Source organism: Heterodontus francisci, chromosome 26 (assembly GCF_036365525.1).
Source record: "Heterodontus francisci isolate sHetFra1 chromosome 26, sHetFra1.hap1, whole genome shotgun sequence".
In the NCBI taxonomy this organism is placed as follows: domain Eukaryota; kingdom Metazoa; phylum Chordata; class Chondrichthyes; order Heterodontiformes; family Heterodontidae; genus Heterodontus; species Heterodontus francisci.
The window spans coordinates 74516065-74532228 of NC_090396.1; the positions used below are offsets into that span (position 1 = coordinate 74516065).

At 47.4% G+C, this 16164-nt stretch overlaps 1 protein-coding gene across 6 annotated transcripts in view; it reads left to right on the top strand.

Annotated features, from left to right (window-relative positions):
* LOC137384473 (C-Jun-amino-terminal kinase-interacting protein 4-like) overlaps positions 1 to 16164 on the top strand; it is a 321098-nt gene that overhangs the window by 195414 nt on the left and 109520 nt on the right. For all 6 annotated transcript variants that reach the window (XM_068058602.1, XM_068058604.1, XM_068058603.1 and 3 more), the window contains one exon: positions 11221 to 11446. In XM_068058602.1, coding sequence (XP_067914703.1) covers positions 11221 to 11446 — 226 coding nt within the window. The remainder of the gene's footprint in view (positions 1 to 11220; positions 11447 to 16164) is intronic.

The following is a 16164-nucleotide window of genomic DNA, read 5'->3' on the forward strand; positions in this document are numbered from 1 at the left end:
TTTCCGCCACCTGCATGCTCCTAAGTGCATCCAGTTGCCGCTCCAACCGATCCATGCGGTCTGTGAGGAGCTGCATCTGGGTGCACTTCCTGCAGATGTAGTCGCCCGGAACGCTGGAAGCGTCACGGACTTCCCACATCTCACAGGTGAAGCACTTCACCCCTCTAACTGACATTTCTATCACTAATTAGTTAATTGATATAAAATAAATAAATACTTATTAAATCCTTACTAAATTATGATACACTTCACTATGTGGTCCCTAGTGCTAGATTTCTACAATAAATATTAAATGCTGTCTAAATACAGTAATCTCCTCCCTCTGGTTTAGTTACTCTACTTATTAATTAGTTAATTAGTGTTTTAATCAATTTTTATCAGTTTTATTTTCAAATTCTGTACAGATTCCCTACCAGCCAGCTGTGTATAATGGCGGCCAATCCAGTACCGCTCGGTTAGTGCCATTGCCTGAGAGAAATTTCTACCTCAATGAGTTTTAATTTCAAAATTGTGAGAGTGCAGTCAGGAGGAAGAACTTCTGAAATGAGAAATGCTGGAGGGAAATAGTTAGAAATGAGCATTTCAATCTTCAGTTGATTCTGTTGCTGCAGTTGTTTGTATTTATTTCCTTTCAAAATGCTGCTTCCTGTAGTCTGATCAGTGGGGGTTTGGTTGCTGCTGGTTACATCAGGAGAGCACACTGATTAGCTCGGCGTTGGATCCAGTGGGAAATCCATCTGAAGGTCACATTTTTCATGCCATGCACAGTTGATGTACTTAGTCAGGAAAAATGGGAGGTACAGCCTCCTGAATAGTAAATGGTATTGTGCAATTAAATGAGATGTAGTGTGCGTGGGAATTGCATAAACAATGTTCAAGTGTTTTAAATCAGCCGAAATGTACTGAACAAAAGAAATACTGATGCACCATGGGTCACAACTGTTATTGGCCTCAACTTAAAGAACCAATTACAACCTCGTTGTGAATTCAGGAGATGGAAGTGCTTGCATGGAGGAGGCTGAGTGGAGAATGTCTGTGCAGGAGTAGTTTAATGAAAAGGCCAGAACTTGATTCAACGTGTGCTGCTAGTGCATAATACACTTCTAAAATACAAGCAATTTTAATTGCAAGATTCATTACTGTTTCCAGTACTAGATTAAGTAAATCGGGCATCTTTGTCTTACCCCAAATATTGATAGAAAATTGAATTATTTAGATCAGTTTCACAAGCTTCTCGTGAGTACCATACATTCTCAAGGCATGCCATTTCCTTTCTCACCATACACTTAAAATCTGTGAAGTTGTAACAATGGATGTTGTGTTTCATAAATTTTTCCAAAATCTGTCTCATCACAGTTTATCTACCATGCTTCCCCCAATCTAAAATCGACTTGTACTCTTTGCAGTACCACTTCTAAGTATCTTTTCATTCTCCTTTACAGCGTCTTAGCAATACTTTTCTGTACTCAGTAAGTCCATTAATCTGTAATTGCTGTTTTTTGAAGTTTGCTATGATTGCCTTTCCTCAGTCCTATGCTACTTAGTCTTCACTACTTTTGTTAAGCAACCTTTACACCATTTGCACGGAGCAGAGTGATAGCCTTGAAACCAATTGGTTGCCACAGTGGAGAGATTTTAGGATTGTTATGAATTGATGGATTCTTTTCTTTGGCCTCCTTGTCTCGAAAGACTATGGGTAAGCGCCTGGAGGTGGTCGGTGGTTTGTGAAGCAGCGTCTGGAGTGACTATAAAGGCCAATTCTAGAGTGACAGACTCTTCCACAGGCGCTGCAGATAAAATTGGTTGTCGGGGCTGTTACACAGTTGGCTCCCTCCATGCGCTTCTGTCTTTTTTCCAGCCAACAGCTAAGTCTCTTCGACTCGCCACTCTTTAGTACCGCCTTTATGGCTGTCTGCCAGCTCTGGCGATGACTGGCAACTGACTCCCTCGACTTGTGATCAATGTCACAGGACTTCATGTCGCATTTGCAGACGTTTTTAAAGTGGAGACGTGGACGGCTGGTGGGTCTGATACCAGTGACGAGCTCGCTGTACAATGCGGCCTTGGGGATCCTGCCATCTTCCATGCGGCTCACATGGCCAAGCCATCTTAAGCGCCGCTGGCTCAGTAGGGTGTATATGCTGGGGATGTTGGCCACCTCGAAGACTTCTGCATTGGTGATACGGTCCTGCCACCTGATGCCAAGGATTCTCCAGAGGCAGTGAAGATGGAATGAATTGAGAACTCGCTCTTGGCTGACATAGGTTGTCCAGGACTGGCTGCCCTAGAGCAAGGTACTGAGGACACAGTCTTGATACATTCGGACTTTTGTGTTCCGTGTCAGTGCGCCATTTTGCCACACTCTCTTGGCCAGTCTGGATAAAGCAGCGGACCCCTTTCCCATGTGCTTGTTGATGTCTGCATCGAGAGACAGGTTACTGGTGATAGTTGAGCCGAGGTAGTTGAACTCTTGAACCACTTCCAGAGTGTGGTAGCCGATATTAATGGATGGAGAATTTCTGAAGTTCTGTCCCATGATGTTCATTTTCTTGAGGTTGATGGTTGGGCCAAATTCGTTGCAGTCAGCCGTAATCCTGTCGATGAGTCTCTGCAGACACACTCCTGTGTGGGATGTTAATGCAGCATCGTCAGCAAAGAGGAGTTCCCTACTTTGGTCTTCGCTGTTAGACGGGCAAGGTTGAACATCCTGCCATCTGATCTTGTGTGGAGGAAAATTCCTTCTTAAGACTTGAATGCATGTGAGAGCAGCAGGGAGAAGAAGATCTCAAACAGTGTAGGTGCGAGAACACAGCCCTGTTTCACACCACTCAGGATAGGAAAGGGGTCTGATGAGGCGCTGCTATGCTGAGTTGTGCCTTTCATATTGTCATGGAATGAAGTGATATTTAGTAGCTTTGGTGGACATCCGATCTTTTCTAGTAGTCTGAAGAGACCACGTCTGCTGACGAGGTCAAAGGCTTTGGTGAGATCTATGAAAGCAACGTAGAGGGGCATCTGTTGTTCGCTGCATTTCTCCTGTAGCTGGCGAAGGGAGAACAGCATGTCAATGGTGGATCTCTCTGTTCGAAAGCCACACTGTGCCTCAGGGTAGACAGGCTCAGCCAGCTTCTGGAGCCTGTTTAAAACAACTCGAGCGAAGACTTTCCCCACTATGCTGAGCAGAGAGATTCCACGGTTGTTGTTGCAGTCATCGCAGTCACCGTTGTTCTTATAGAGGAGTGCTGAGAGTATAGCAGGCTTGGCACTCTTGATTATTTATGGGGTAATGCCGTCCTTCCCATGGCTTTTCCAATGGCTAGAGAATTAGTGGCATCACACTGAGTTCCGATTTTGTTGGCTGTTCGTCCAACTCATCCATGACTGGCAGAGACTGGGCTGCATTGAGGGCGGCTCCAGTGACAACATTTACCCTGGAGTCCAGTTCTAGGTAGTGCTCTACCCAGCGGTCCATTTGCTTGCGTTGGTCAGTGATCGTGCCCTCTGATTTAGACTTGAGGGGGGCGATCTTCTTGATGGTTGGTTCAAAAGCTCTCTTAATGCCATCATACATTCCTCTGATGTTTCTGGTGTCTGAGGCCAGCTGAATACGACTGCATAGGTATTTCCAGTAGTCATTTGCACAGCGCCTGGCTCTTCTTTGTGCGGGGCTTCTGGCTGCTTTAAGTGCTATGGATGTTAACTCGCTGGGGGCTTTCTTGTAGTTCAACAGTGCAATGCGCTTAGCGGCTATGACAGGTTCCAGCTCTTCAAAGTGAGATTGAAATCAATCTGCATTCTGCTTCTCACATTTGCCGTAGGTGGTCATTGCTGAGTCATAGATGGCATCTCTGATGTGGGCCCACTTGGTCTCTGCATCCACTGTACGAGTGTTTTGAAGGGCTTTTTCAAGTGAGCTTAGAAACTTATGTAACAGCTGTGGATACGAAATTCTGTTAGTGTTGATGCGCGGCCCTTCTGCTTGGAGTGATGTAGCTTCTTTGCTTTGAGTCGAACCTTGCTGCACACAAGGGAGTGGTCGGTGTCGCAGTCCGCACTGTGGAAGCTGCGTGTGATTTGAACGCTGTTTAAAGAGGCTCGCCTTGTGACGATGAGGGCCAGCTGGTGCCAACGACGTGATCTTGGGTGCCTCCAAGAAACCTGGTGACAGGGTTTAGTATGAAAGAACGAGTTGGTGATGCAAAGGTTGTGATAGGTACACAACGCCAGCAGTCTCTGTCCATTCTCATTTATCCTTCCAATGCCATAGTGCCTAAGGCAGGAGGGCCATGAGTCATGGTCGGCCCCAACCTTGGCGTTAAAGTCCCCCAGCAGGAAGAAATGATCGGTATTGGGAATGCTATTATGGAGTTCCTCGTACAACTGGTCTTTAACTTCAGGTGGGGAGCAGAGTGTTGGAGCATAGATGCTGAGTAGGTGTACTGGACCAGAGGCGGTGAGCAGTCGGATGGACAGTAAACGTTCCGAGCCATCCGAAGGTGGCTCTATCATGTTGAGCAAAGAGTTTCTGTTGGCAAAGCCCACTCCATGCTGTCTTGGTTCTTCAGGATCCCTACCCTGCCAGAAGAAGGTGTAGTCTTATATAATAAAAGCAAAATACTGCGGATGCTGGAAATCTGAAACAAAAACAAGAAATGCTGGACTCACTTAGCAGGTCTGGCAGCATCTGTGGAAAGAGAAGCAGAGTTAACGTTTCAGGTCAGTGACCCTTCTTCGGAACTCAAGGTGTAGTCTTGCTGTCTTAGAGATCCGCTCGCAGAGAGGCGTGTCTCCTGAAGTGCTGCAATGTCCGCATTGAGTCTACTGAGCTCCTTGTTAATGATGGCGGTCTTCTGAGAATTGCTGATTTGTGTAAGGTGTTCCGACAGGCCAGGACACACAGTTCTGACGTTCCAGCTTGAAAAACGAAGGGCTGGTACCTTCTTTCCTTTTTTTGTTGTGTTGTTTGGTGCGGTGTTACAGTCTCCTTGTCGGGCAATGACCCTGAGCTCCAAGCACCCATTGAAGCAGGTGGAGTGTGGCGGGACAGAACATTACTGACCAGGGACTGCCCAGTTTGGGGAGGGCGGTAGCTGTCCAGTGAGATGCGATGACCTCTCCCACGGACAAAGGCAACCCGTGGCGCCCAATCTCTACGCCAATTGAGCTGGACGTATAACCTGTAACTGCTGCCTTCCGTGTTGTTTTGGTCGCTGTGAGGTGACTATGGAGTGACCTCTCCATGGCGCATGCCTGGGCGGATGTATGGAGGTTGTGAGTTGCCCAAGCGTCAAAACCCCCCCCTCGGCCTTCCTAGTGGGGTCCAAAGGAGTGCAGAGCACGACGTTTGGCACCGGTATGGCTGCAGGAACTGCCGGAAACATGCCAAAGGTGACACATGACCATCTTCGGGGTTCCGCTCCAGTTTTTCTGTTGGGGTTGACTCCCTTAGCCTTGGTCTCTCCCGAGACGCCCACAAGGCAGTGGTAGTGATCGATTCATGTAGGTTAAAGGGCTTCCCTCGTCTGTACCTATCTGGTGAAATCCAGCAACAAATGTCTTCTGAGCTACTTGGAACTAGATCCTTACAATTTTGAACAGATGACTGGAAAATACCTGAAGGTGGGAATGCTCGATGCTGTTCCGTTATGGGTGCAGCATTTCCACGACATTATCATCCATCTATTAATGAAGACATTTTCATGAAGATGTGGGGCAGAGATTTGAATTTCCCCTGTTATCAAATAAAACTATTGCTGTGTTACACTGTTACTTGGATTCAACTGGGTTTTAACACAAGGAAAATCAATAGCATAGATGAGATGGAAGAATGACCCCAGCATTGTAAATTAATGGGAGGCATTAAGCAGAAGCTTAATTTGGGAACGAGCAGATATTTGCAGTGGTCTCTGACTGTGACAGCAGTTGCCAGGCAGGCAGAACTCTGATCAGGAAGCTTTCAGCCACAATTGGGGTTGTGCTGACAACAGGAAAAGCTAGATTGTAAACAGCCGCTGGGTTTTGGTTTTGCCATTGGTTTAACGAGTTGTTCTTCACCCATGCCCCCTTCCGAGCTCAAACATTAGCATCAATCAGTTCAATTTGAAATCCTGTAATCAGGGCCCATTGTTACTTTAGTGATAGTAATGTGAAGCCCCAGATCTGACTAGTGAATCCCAATAATCTATTCTCTGTGCTTCAATTGGCAGTAAAATGCTTTGGGACATCCTGAGGATGTTGAAGAGGCTTTAAAAATGCAATTTTCATTGTTTCAAAGGCTTTTTTAAACATCATTTTTTAGAATATGTCTAGGAATCCTTTCAAAAGGCGTTTGTTACAGTGCCACGCAACAGACTTGTGAGCAAACTTGTAGCTTTTGGTATAAAAGGGACGGTAGCAACATGGATGCGAAGTTGGCTGAGTGACAGGAAACAAAGAGTAGTGGTTAATGGATGTTTTTCAGGCTGGAGGAAGGTTTGCAGTGGAGTTTCCCAGGGATCAGTGTTGGGACCCTTGCTTTTTCTGATAAATATTAATGAGCTTGACCTTGGTGTACAGGGCACAATTTCAAAGTTTGCAGATGATGCGAAACTTGGAAGCATTGTGAACTGTGAGGAGGATAGTGTAGAACTTCAAAAGGACATAGACAAGTTGGTGGAATGGGCAGACAGGAGGCAGATGAAGTTCAATGCAGAGCGAAGTGATTTATTTTGGTAGTAAGAACATGGAGAGACAATATAAAATAAAGGGTACAATTCTAAAAGGAGTGCAGGAGAAGAGGCACCTGGGTGTATAAGTGTATAAATTATTGAAGGTGGCAGGACAGGTTGAGAGAGCAGTTAATAAAGCATACAGTATCCTGGGCTTTATTAATAGGGCACAGAGTACAAGAGTAACGAAGAGATGTTAAACTTGTATAAGACACTAGTTTGGCCTCTGCTGGAGTATTGCGTCCAGTTCTGGGCACTGCACTTTAGGGAAGACATGGGAGCCTTGGAGAGAGTACAGAAAAGCTTAAAGAGAATGGTTCCAGGGGTGAGGAATTTCAGTTCTGAAGATAGACTGTAGGAGTTAGGACTGTTTTCCTTGGAGAAGAGAAGACTGAGAGGTGATTTGATAGAGGTATTGAAAATCATGAGTGGTCTGGACAGAGTCGATCGAGAGAAACTGTTGCCACTCATGAAAGGATCGAGAATGAGAGGGCACAGATTTAAAGTAATGGGTAAGAGAAGCAAAAGTGACATGAGGAAAAACTTTTTCACGCAGCAAGTGGTTCAGTTTGGAATGCGCTGCCTGAGAACGTGGTGGAGGCAGGTTCAATTGAAGCATTCCGAAGGGAATTAGACAGTTATATTGTCATGCAGACCCCCACCTGCCAAGAATGAGGTATATTAATTTTGTCATAAGAAAATTGATTTTTAAACTGTTGCTGGAGCGTGGAAATGACTGAGTAAACAGATAAGCAGTGGCTGGAAAAATATTTGCATACTAACACAGTGCTTGGAGACACAAAGGAAGTTGGCGCCTGGTCCACCAAACCCAAACCCAACTTTGATCATTAGACATTGAAGGTGAGGAATCTCACATTCCAGGATGACTGCTAAGATGGTAGAATCCACAAACACAAATGGTCAAATCAGCTGGTCACATGACTAACCGGCTAGTTCAGGTTTTTTTTGAACTAGCCCCAGGACAGTTTGATTTCAGAATGCTGTTTGAGCTGGAACAAGGAAGCCTCGCTCTCCCTCTGTCTCGCTCTCCCTCTGTCTCGCTCTCCCTCTGTCTCGCTCTCCCTCTGTCTCGCTCTCCCTCTGTCTCGCTCTCCCTCTGTCTCGCTCTCCCTCTGTCTCGCTCTCCCTCTGTCTCGCTCTCCCTCTGTCTCGCTCTCCCTCTGTCTCGCTCTCCCTCTGTCTCGCTCTCTCCCTCTGGCTCGTTCTCTCCCTCTGGCTCGTTCTCTCCCTCGCGCTCTCTCGTTCTCTCCCTCGCGCTCTCTCGTTCTCTCCCTCGCGCTCTCTCGTTCTCTCCCTCGCGCTCTCTCGTTCTCTCCCTCGCGCTCTCTCGTTCTCTCCCTCGCGCTCTCTCGTTCTCTCCCTCGCGCTCTCTCGTTCTCGCCCTCGCGCTCTCTCGTTCTCGCCCTCGCGCTCTCTCGTTCTCGCCCTCGCGCTCTCTCGTTCTCGCCCTCGCGCTCTCTCGTTCTCGCCCTCGCGCGCTCTCGTTCTCGCCCTCGCGCGCTCTCGTTCTCGCCCTCGCGCGCTCTCGTTCTCGCCCTCGCGCGCTCTCGTTCTCGCCCTCGCGCGCTCTCGTTCTCGCCCTCGCGCGCTCTCGTTCTCGCCCTCGCGCGCTCTCGTTCTCGCCCTCGCGCGCTCTCGTTCTCGCCCTCGCGCGCTCTCGTTCTCGCCCTCGCGCGCTCTCGTTCTCGCCCTCGCGCGCTCTCGTTCTCGCCCTCGCGCGCTCTCGTTCTCGCCCTCGCGCGCTCTCGTTCGCGCCCTCGCGCGCTCTCGTTCGCGCCCTCGCGCGCTCTCGTTCGCGCCCTCGCGCGCTCTCGTTCGCGCCCTCGCGCGCTCTCGTTCGCGCCCTCGCGCGCTCTCGTTCGCGCCCTCGCGCGCTCTCTCGTTCGCGCCCTCTCGCTCTCGTTCGCGCCCTCTCGCTCTCGTTCGCGCCCTCGCGCTCTCGCGCCCTCGCGCTCTCGCGCCCTCGCGCCCTCGCGCTCTCGCGCCCTCGCGCTCTCGCGCTCTCGCGCTCTCGCGCTCTCGCGCTCTCGCGCTCTCGCGCTCTCGCGCTCTCGCGCTCTCGCGCTCTCGCGCTCTCTCCTTCTCTCCCTCGCGCTCTCTCCTTCTCTCCCTCGCGCTCTCTCCTTCTCTCCCTCGCGCTCTCTCCTTCTCTCCCTCGCGCTCTCTCCTTCTCTCCCTCGCGCTCTCTCCTTCTCTCCCTCGCGCGCTCTCCTTCTCTCCCTCGCGCGCTCTCCTTCTCTCCCTCGCGCGCTCTCCTTCTCTCCCTCGCGCTCTCTCCTTCTCTCCCTCGCGCTCTCTCCTCCTCTCCCTCGCGCTCTCTCCTTCTCGCTCGCGCTCTCGCGCTCTCGCGCTCTCGCGCTCTCTCTCTCGCGCTCTCTCTCTCGCGCTCTCGCGCTCTCTCTCTCGCGCTCTCGCGTTCTCGCGCTCTCGTTCTCGCGCTCTCGTTCTCGCGCTCTCGTTCTCGCGCTCTCGTTCTCGCGCTCTCGTTCTCGCGCTCTCGTTCGCGCGCTCTCGTTCGCGCGCTCTCGTTCGCGCGCTCTCGTTCGCGCGCTCTCGTTCGCGCGCTCTCGTTCGCGCTTGCTATCTCGTTCGCGCTCGCTCTCGTTCGCGCTTGCTATCTCGTTCGCGCTCGCTCTCTCTCTCTCGCGCTCCCTCGCTCGCTCTCTCTCGCGCTCCCTCGCTCGCTCTCTCTCTCGCGCTCCCTCGCTCTCTCTCTCTCTCGCGCTCCCTCGCTCTCTCTCTCTCTCGCGCTCCCTCGCTCTCTCTCTCTCTCGCGCTCCCTCGCTCTGGTACCCTCCACGCTCCCTCACTCTCGTCGTCTTCCCCCCCCCCCCCCCCCTGCGCTCCCTCGCTCTGGCCCCCCCCCCCGCACTCCCTCGCTCTCGTCGTTCCCCCCCCCCCCCCCGCGCTCCCTCGCCCTCGCTTGCTCTGTCTCTCTCTCTCGCTTTCTCCAAAGCCACGGGACCCATGGATGACATGTTAACTTCGAGAGAAAAGACTCCGACCTTGGAACAAGTTCACTGGGCCCCAACGAATTGCTAGTCTGACCGGCAACCAAAGACATCACAGCAAACTCAAAGGACAGTAAAATAGAAACCAATCTATTGCCTCAAACTTTTCCCCTTTATTCCTTCTACCTTTTCTGTTTCTATCTGCGTGTGTGTTTATCACCTATGCATGGTAGCTTGCTCGTGTCACATATTCGTAGTTGTTAACCGGATTAGAGTTTAAGATTAATAAACTTCGACCTTTCTTGTTTAAAATGTAAGAAAACCTATCTGAATTGATTTCTTTGCCTTACAAGTGGAAAGCAGTGAACAAGGACTTACTAAGGGGGAGCTAAAATATGGTGTTTAAAAAAAAAAAAAAAAAAATTAACGCCTATTATGGTTAAACCAGGCCAAGGCTGAGAGGGAACCCCTAGACCCCTCTCATCTGGTCGTAAAGATATGAAAAGGAAGAATATGCAGTGTTGCGGGAGAATGGAACGGAAGGAATTGCTCTTTGAGAGCCAACGCAGACACAATGAGCCGAATGGCGGCCTCCTGCTCTGTAACAGTTCTGGGATTCTTCCAGTTTGTCCATCCCTGTCTCAGCTTGCGTGCTGAAACCCTCATTCATGCCTTTGCTACCTCGAGACTTGACTATTCTAACGCACTCTTGGCCGCCCTTTGATGTTTCGCATTCTAAACATGTGGTCATCCAGAAATCTGCTGTTTATGTCCTACCCAAGTCCCGTTCACACATCACTCCTCTGTTCGCTGACCTGCATTCGCTCATGTTAAGCATCAGCTCGATTTTAAAATTCTCACCCTTGCTTTCAAATCCCTAACGGTCTCGCCCCTCCCTATCTCTAATCCCTTTCAGCCCCACAACCCTCCGAGATATCTGCACTCCTCCAATTCTGGCATCTTGAGCATCCCCAATTTTAATAGTCTCACCGTTGTTGCCTTCAGCTGCCTGGGCCCTAATCTTTGAAATTCTCTCCCTAAAACACTCCTCCTCTCTCACTTCTCTTCCTTTAAGAAGCTCTTTCAAACTTATTTCTTTGTCCAAGCTTTTGGCCATCTGTCTTAATATCCCTTTGTGTAGCTTGGTGTCTGATTTTGTTTAAAGTGCTGCTGTGAAATGCCTTAGGACGTTTTTCTACATTAAAGGTGCTGCATAAATATAAGTTGTTGCTGTTTTTTGTTGATTGAAGTTTTTAATGCACTGAAATGTTGGCACATAAGTGACCCTCTCCGACTTACTAATTTGGCATTCACTGTCTGTGCAATAACCCCAGATACATCTCGCTTGAGTTGCATTGTTACAAGTTTCTTTTATTTTTGCATTCCGGTCATTTTGACCCTGGAAAAATGTTAACACTGGATGAATGGGCATTGGTTCATTTGCCCTTTAAAGCTCAGGAGGTTGGTAATTCACTGTTCTTTGACAGGGACTACATGTTCATTTTTAAATTTGATTTGTGAGTTTTATATTTGTATTTTAGGATGAACTCTCTGATGTCAGCCAGGCCTCCAGCTTGGTGCCAACAAAACCCAACACCCCAATGTCGGCTCTGCCAGACCCTGCCGTTGGCGATTCAGCTTCTCCGAGAAAGGAAACCCTGGAGGCTGAAGGATTGTCTAAAAACTTGAACCAAGCAAGCAAGAAATCAGACAACAAGAAAAATATTGACGTGCAGGTACAACAGGAGACCAGAACTTTAGCAGTTGGTAAGTGCCTGAATTTTAAAAATTCATTTGTTCAACCAAAGTTTTATTCCAAGGCATTTGTGGAATATTTTTTGTTATTTTGCCAATGTTGATGACATTTCAACTTTCCTCCTCCCTCACTGCCTTCTTCCAGGAAGGGGTTCCAGACTGTCACAGCTTCAAATAAGCCCACTTCTGATTGGCATGTATCCCACATTTGTCTTGTTGGGATGATGAACCTGATTAACAGTAATAGAAGAATTTCCTTTCGAGCATGTGTATATTTGGAGTGTCAACTTCAGCTATTAATTAATAGCCATTGTGTCAGAGTCATTACGGCACCGAAGGAAGCCATTTCAGTCCATCGAGTCCATGCCAGCTCTCTGGAGAGCAATCCAGTCAGTCCCATTCCCCTGCTCTATCCCCGTAGCCCTACAAGCTTATTTCCTTCAACTGCCCATCCAGTTTTCTTTTGAAATGATTAATTGTTTCCGCTTCCACACACTTGTTGGCAGCGAGTTTCAGGTCATTATCACTTGCTGCATTTAAAAAAAAAATTCTTCCTCGCATCTCCCCAGCATCTCTTGCCCAAAACCTTAAATCTGTGTTCCCTAGTACTTGTACTATCAGCTAATGGGAACAGCTTTTCTTTGCCTATCTTATCTAAACCTGTTATTTTGTACATATCATCAAATCTCCCCTCAATCTCCTTTGCTGAAGGAAAGCAACCTTCTCCAACCTAACCTTGTAGCTAAAATCCCTCATCACTGGAACCATTCTGATAAATCTCTGCACCCTCTCAAGGACCCTCTCATTATTGCAAAAGAGTGGTGATCAGAACTGGATACAATACTTTAAATTGTGGCCACAGCTAGAGCTTTATGAAGATTCAGCATAACTTCCCTGCTTTTATACTCAATACCTCTATTTATGAAGTCCAAGAGCTCATATGCTTTGCTAACTCTACACATAATATCTGCTGCTAGCTTCAAAGATTTATGCAAATGGACCCCCAAGGTTCCTCTGTCCCCACGCACTATTTAAAGCTGTTCCATTAAGTCTGTATTGCCTCTCCCTATCCCTTTGACCAAAGTGCATCACCTCACACTTCTCTGTACTAAATTCCATCTGCCACTTGATGCCCATTCTGCTAGCCCATCTATGTCCTGTTGCAGTTGATTGATATCATCCTCACTGTTTGCCATGCTTCAAAGTTTGATGTCACAGAAACAGAAAATAGGAGCAGAAGTAGGCGATTCGGCCCTTCGAGCCTGCTTCACTATTCATTATGATCATGGCTGATCATCCAACTCAGTAGCCTGTTCCCACTTTTGCTCCATACCCTTTGATCCCTTTCGACCCAAGAGCTATATCTAACTCCTTGAAAACATACAATGTTTTGGCCTCAACTGCTTTCTGTGGTAGCCAATTCCACAGGCTCACCACTCTCTGGGTGAAGAAATTTCTCCTCATCTCAGTCCTGAATGGTTTACCTTGTATCCTTAGACTATGACCCCTGGTTCTGGACTCCTCCACCATCGGGAACATCCTTCCTGCATCTACCCTGTCAAGTCCTGTTAGAATTTTATAGGTTTCTATGAGATCCCCCCTCTTCTGAACTCCAGCTAATATAATCCTACTCAATCCCTCTTCATACGTCAGTCCCACCTTCCCAGGAATCAGTCAGTTAAACCTTCGCTGCACTCCCTCTATAGCAAGAACATCCTTCCTCAGATAAGGAAACCAAAGTTGCACACAATATTCCAGGTGTGGCCTCACCAAGGGCCTGTATAATTGCAGCAAGACATCCCATCTCCTGTACTCAAATCCTCTCGCTATGAAGGCCAACATACCATTTGCCTTTTTTACCGCCTGTTGCACCTGCTTGCTTATTTTCAGCGACTGGTGTACGAGAACAGCCAGGTTTTGCTGTATATTCCCCCCTCTCAGTTTATAACTGTTCAGATAATAATCTGCCTTCCTGTTTTTGCTACCAAAGTGGATAACCTCACACTTAACCACATTATACTGGATCAGCCATGCATTAGCCCGCTCACTCAACTTGTCCAAATCACCCTGAAGCCTCTCTGCATCCTCCTCACAACTCACCCTGCCACCCAGTTTTGTGTCATCTGCAAATTTGGAGATATTACATTTAGTTCCCTCATCTAAATCATTAATGTATATTGCGAATAGCTGGGGTCCTAGCACCGATCCCTGCGGTACCCCACTCGTCACTGCCTGCCATTCGGGAAAAAGACCCATTTATCCCTGCTCTTTGTTTCCTGTCCGCCAACTAATTTTCTATCCATTGCAATACACTACCCCCAATGCACTTTAACTTTACGTGCTAATCTCTTACGTGGGACTTTGTCGAAAGCCTTCTGAAAGTCCAAATAAACCACATCCACTGTCTCCCCCTCATCAAGTCTACTAGTTACATCCTCGAAGAATTCTAGTAGATTTGTCAAGCATGAATTCCCTTTCGTAAATCCATGCTGACTCTGCCCGATTCTACCACTGTTCTCTAAGTGCTCTGCTATAAAATCTTTGATAATGGACTCTAGAATTTTCCCCACTACCGACGTCAGGCGGTATAATTGTTGTATAATTCCCTGCTTTCTCTCTACCTCCCTTTTTAAATAGTGGGGTTACATTAGCTACCCTCCAATCTGTAGGAACTGTTCCAGAGTCTATAGAATCTTGGAAGATGACCACCAATGCATTCACTATTTCTAGAGCTACTTCCTTAAGTAGTCTGGGATGCATACCATCAGGCCCTGGGGATTTATCGGCCTTCAATCCCATCAATTTCCCCAACACCATTTCTCTTCTAATACTGATTTCTTTCAGTTCCTCTCTCTCAACATTTCCCAACATTTCTGGTATGATATTTGTGTCCTCCTTTGTGAAGACAGAACCAAAGTATGCATTTAGTTAGTCAGCCATTTCTTTATTCCCCATAATAAATTCCCCTGTTTCTGACTGTAAGGGACCTACATTTGTCTTCACCAATCTTTTTCTCTTCACGTACCTGTAGAAACTTTTAAAGTCAGTTTTTATATTCCCTGCAAGCTTGCTGTCGTACTCTATTTTCCCCTTCTTAATCAATCCCTTGGTTCTCCTTTGCTGAATTCTAAACTGCTCCCTGTCCTCAGGTCAGTTATTTTTCCTGGCAAATTTATATGCCTCTTCCTTTGATCTTGTAAGTCATGGTTTGGCTACCTTTCCCGTTTTACTTTTGCACCAGACGGATAAACAATTGTTGCAGTTCATCCATGCACTCATTAAATGTTTGCCATTGCCTATCCACCATCATCTCTTTAACGTTTCTCAATCCGTCACGGCCAGCTCGTGCCTCATACCTTTGTAGTTTCCTTTACTAAGATTCAAGACCCTTGTCTCAGAATCAACTACATCACTCTCCATCTTGATGAAGAATTCTATCATATTATGGTCGCTCGTCCCCAAAGGGTCTCGCACCACCAGTTGTCAATTATTCCTCTCTCATTACACAATAGGATGGCTTGTTCTCTACTTGGTTCCTCAATGTATTGGTCCAGAAAACCATCCCGTATACACTCCAAGAATTCCTCCTCTACGGTATTGTGCCTAATTTGATTTGCCCAATCTATATGCAGATTAAAGACACCCATAATTACAGATGTTCCTTTATCGCATGCATCTCTAATTTCCTGTTTAATACCATTCCCAACATCACCACTACAGTTTGAGGGTCTATATACAACCCCCACTAATATTTTTTGCCCCTTAGTGTTTCTCAGTTCTACCCATACAGATTCCACATCATCAGAACTAATATCTTTCCTCACTATTGTGTTAATTTCCTCTATAACCAGCAATGCAACTCCACCGCCTAAATACTGAATACCCCTGGATGTTAATTTTCCATCCCTGGTCACCTTGCAGCCATGTCTCCGTAATCCCGACTATATCATACCCATTTACATCTACTTGTGTGATTAATTCATCCACTTTATTGCGAACGCTCCGCACCTTAAGGCACAAAGCCTTAAGGCTTGTCTTTTTACATTACTTGTCCCTTCCCACTATTTTTCACTGTGGGCCTATTTGATTCTGGCCCTTGATTTCTCTGCCTATCACTTTTCTTATTCCCCTTACTGTCTTTTGTTCTTGTCTTTGATCCCCCCTCCTCTGCTTCCTTGCAAAGGTTTGCATCACCCTGCCATTTTAGTTTAAACCCTTCCCAACCACCCTAGCAAATACTCCCCCTAGGACATCAGTCCCGGTCCTGCCCAGGTGTAACCCATCCAGTTTGTACTGGTCCCACCTCCCCCAGAACCGGTCCCAGTGCCCCAGGAATCTAAAACCGTCTCCATCACACCATCTCTTCAGCTATATATTCATCCGATATATCCTGCTATTTCTACTGTGACTAGCATGTGGCACTGGTAGTAATCCTGAGATCAGTATCTTTGAGGTCGGACTTTTCAACTTACTTCCTAGCTCCCTCTATTCTGCTTTTCGGACCTCATCCTTTTTTTTTACCTATGTCATTTGTACCAATGTGTACCATGACCACTGGCTGTTCGCCCTCCCCCTTCAGAATGTCCTGTAACCGCTCTGAGACATCCTTGACCGTAGCACCAGGGAGGCAACATACCATCCTGGAGTCTCTTTTGCGGCCACAGAAACGCCTGTTTATTCCCCTTCCAATTGAATCCCCTATAACTATTGCATTCCCACACTTTTTACTC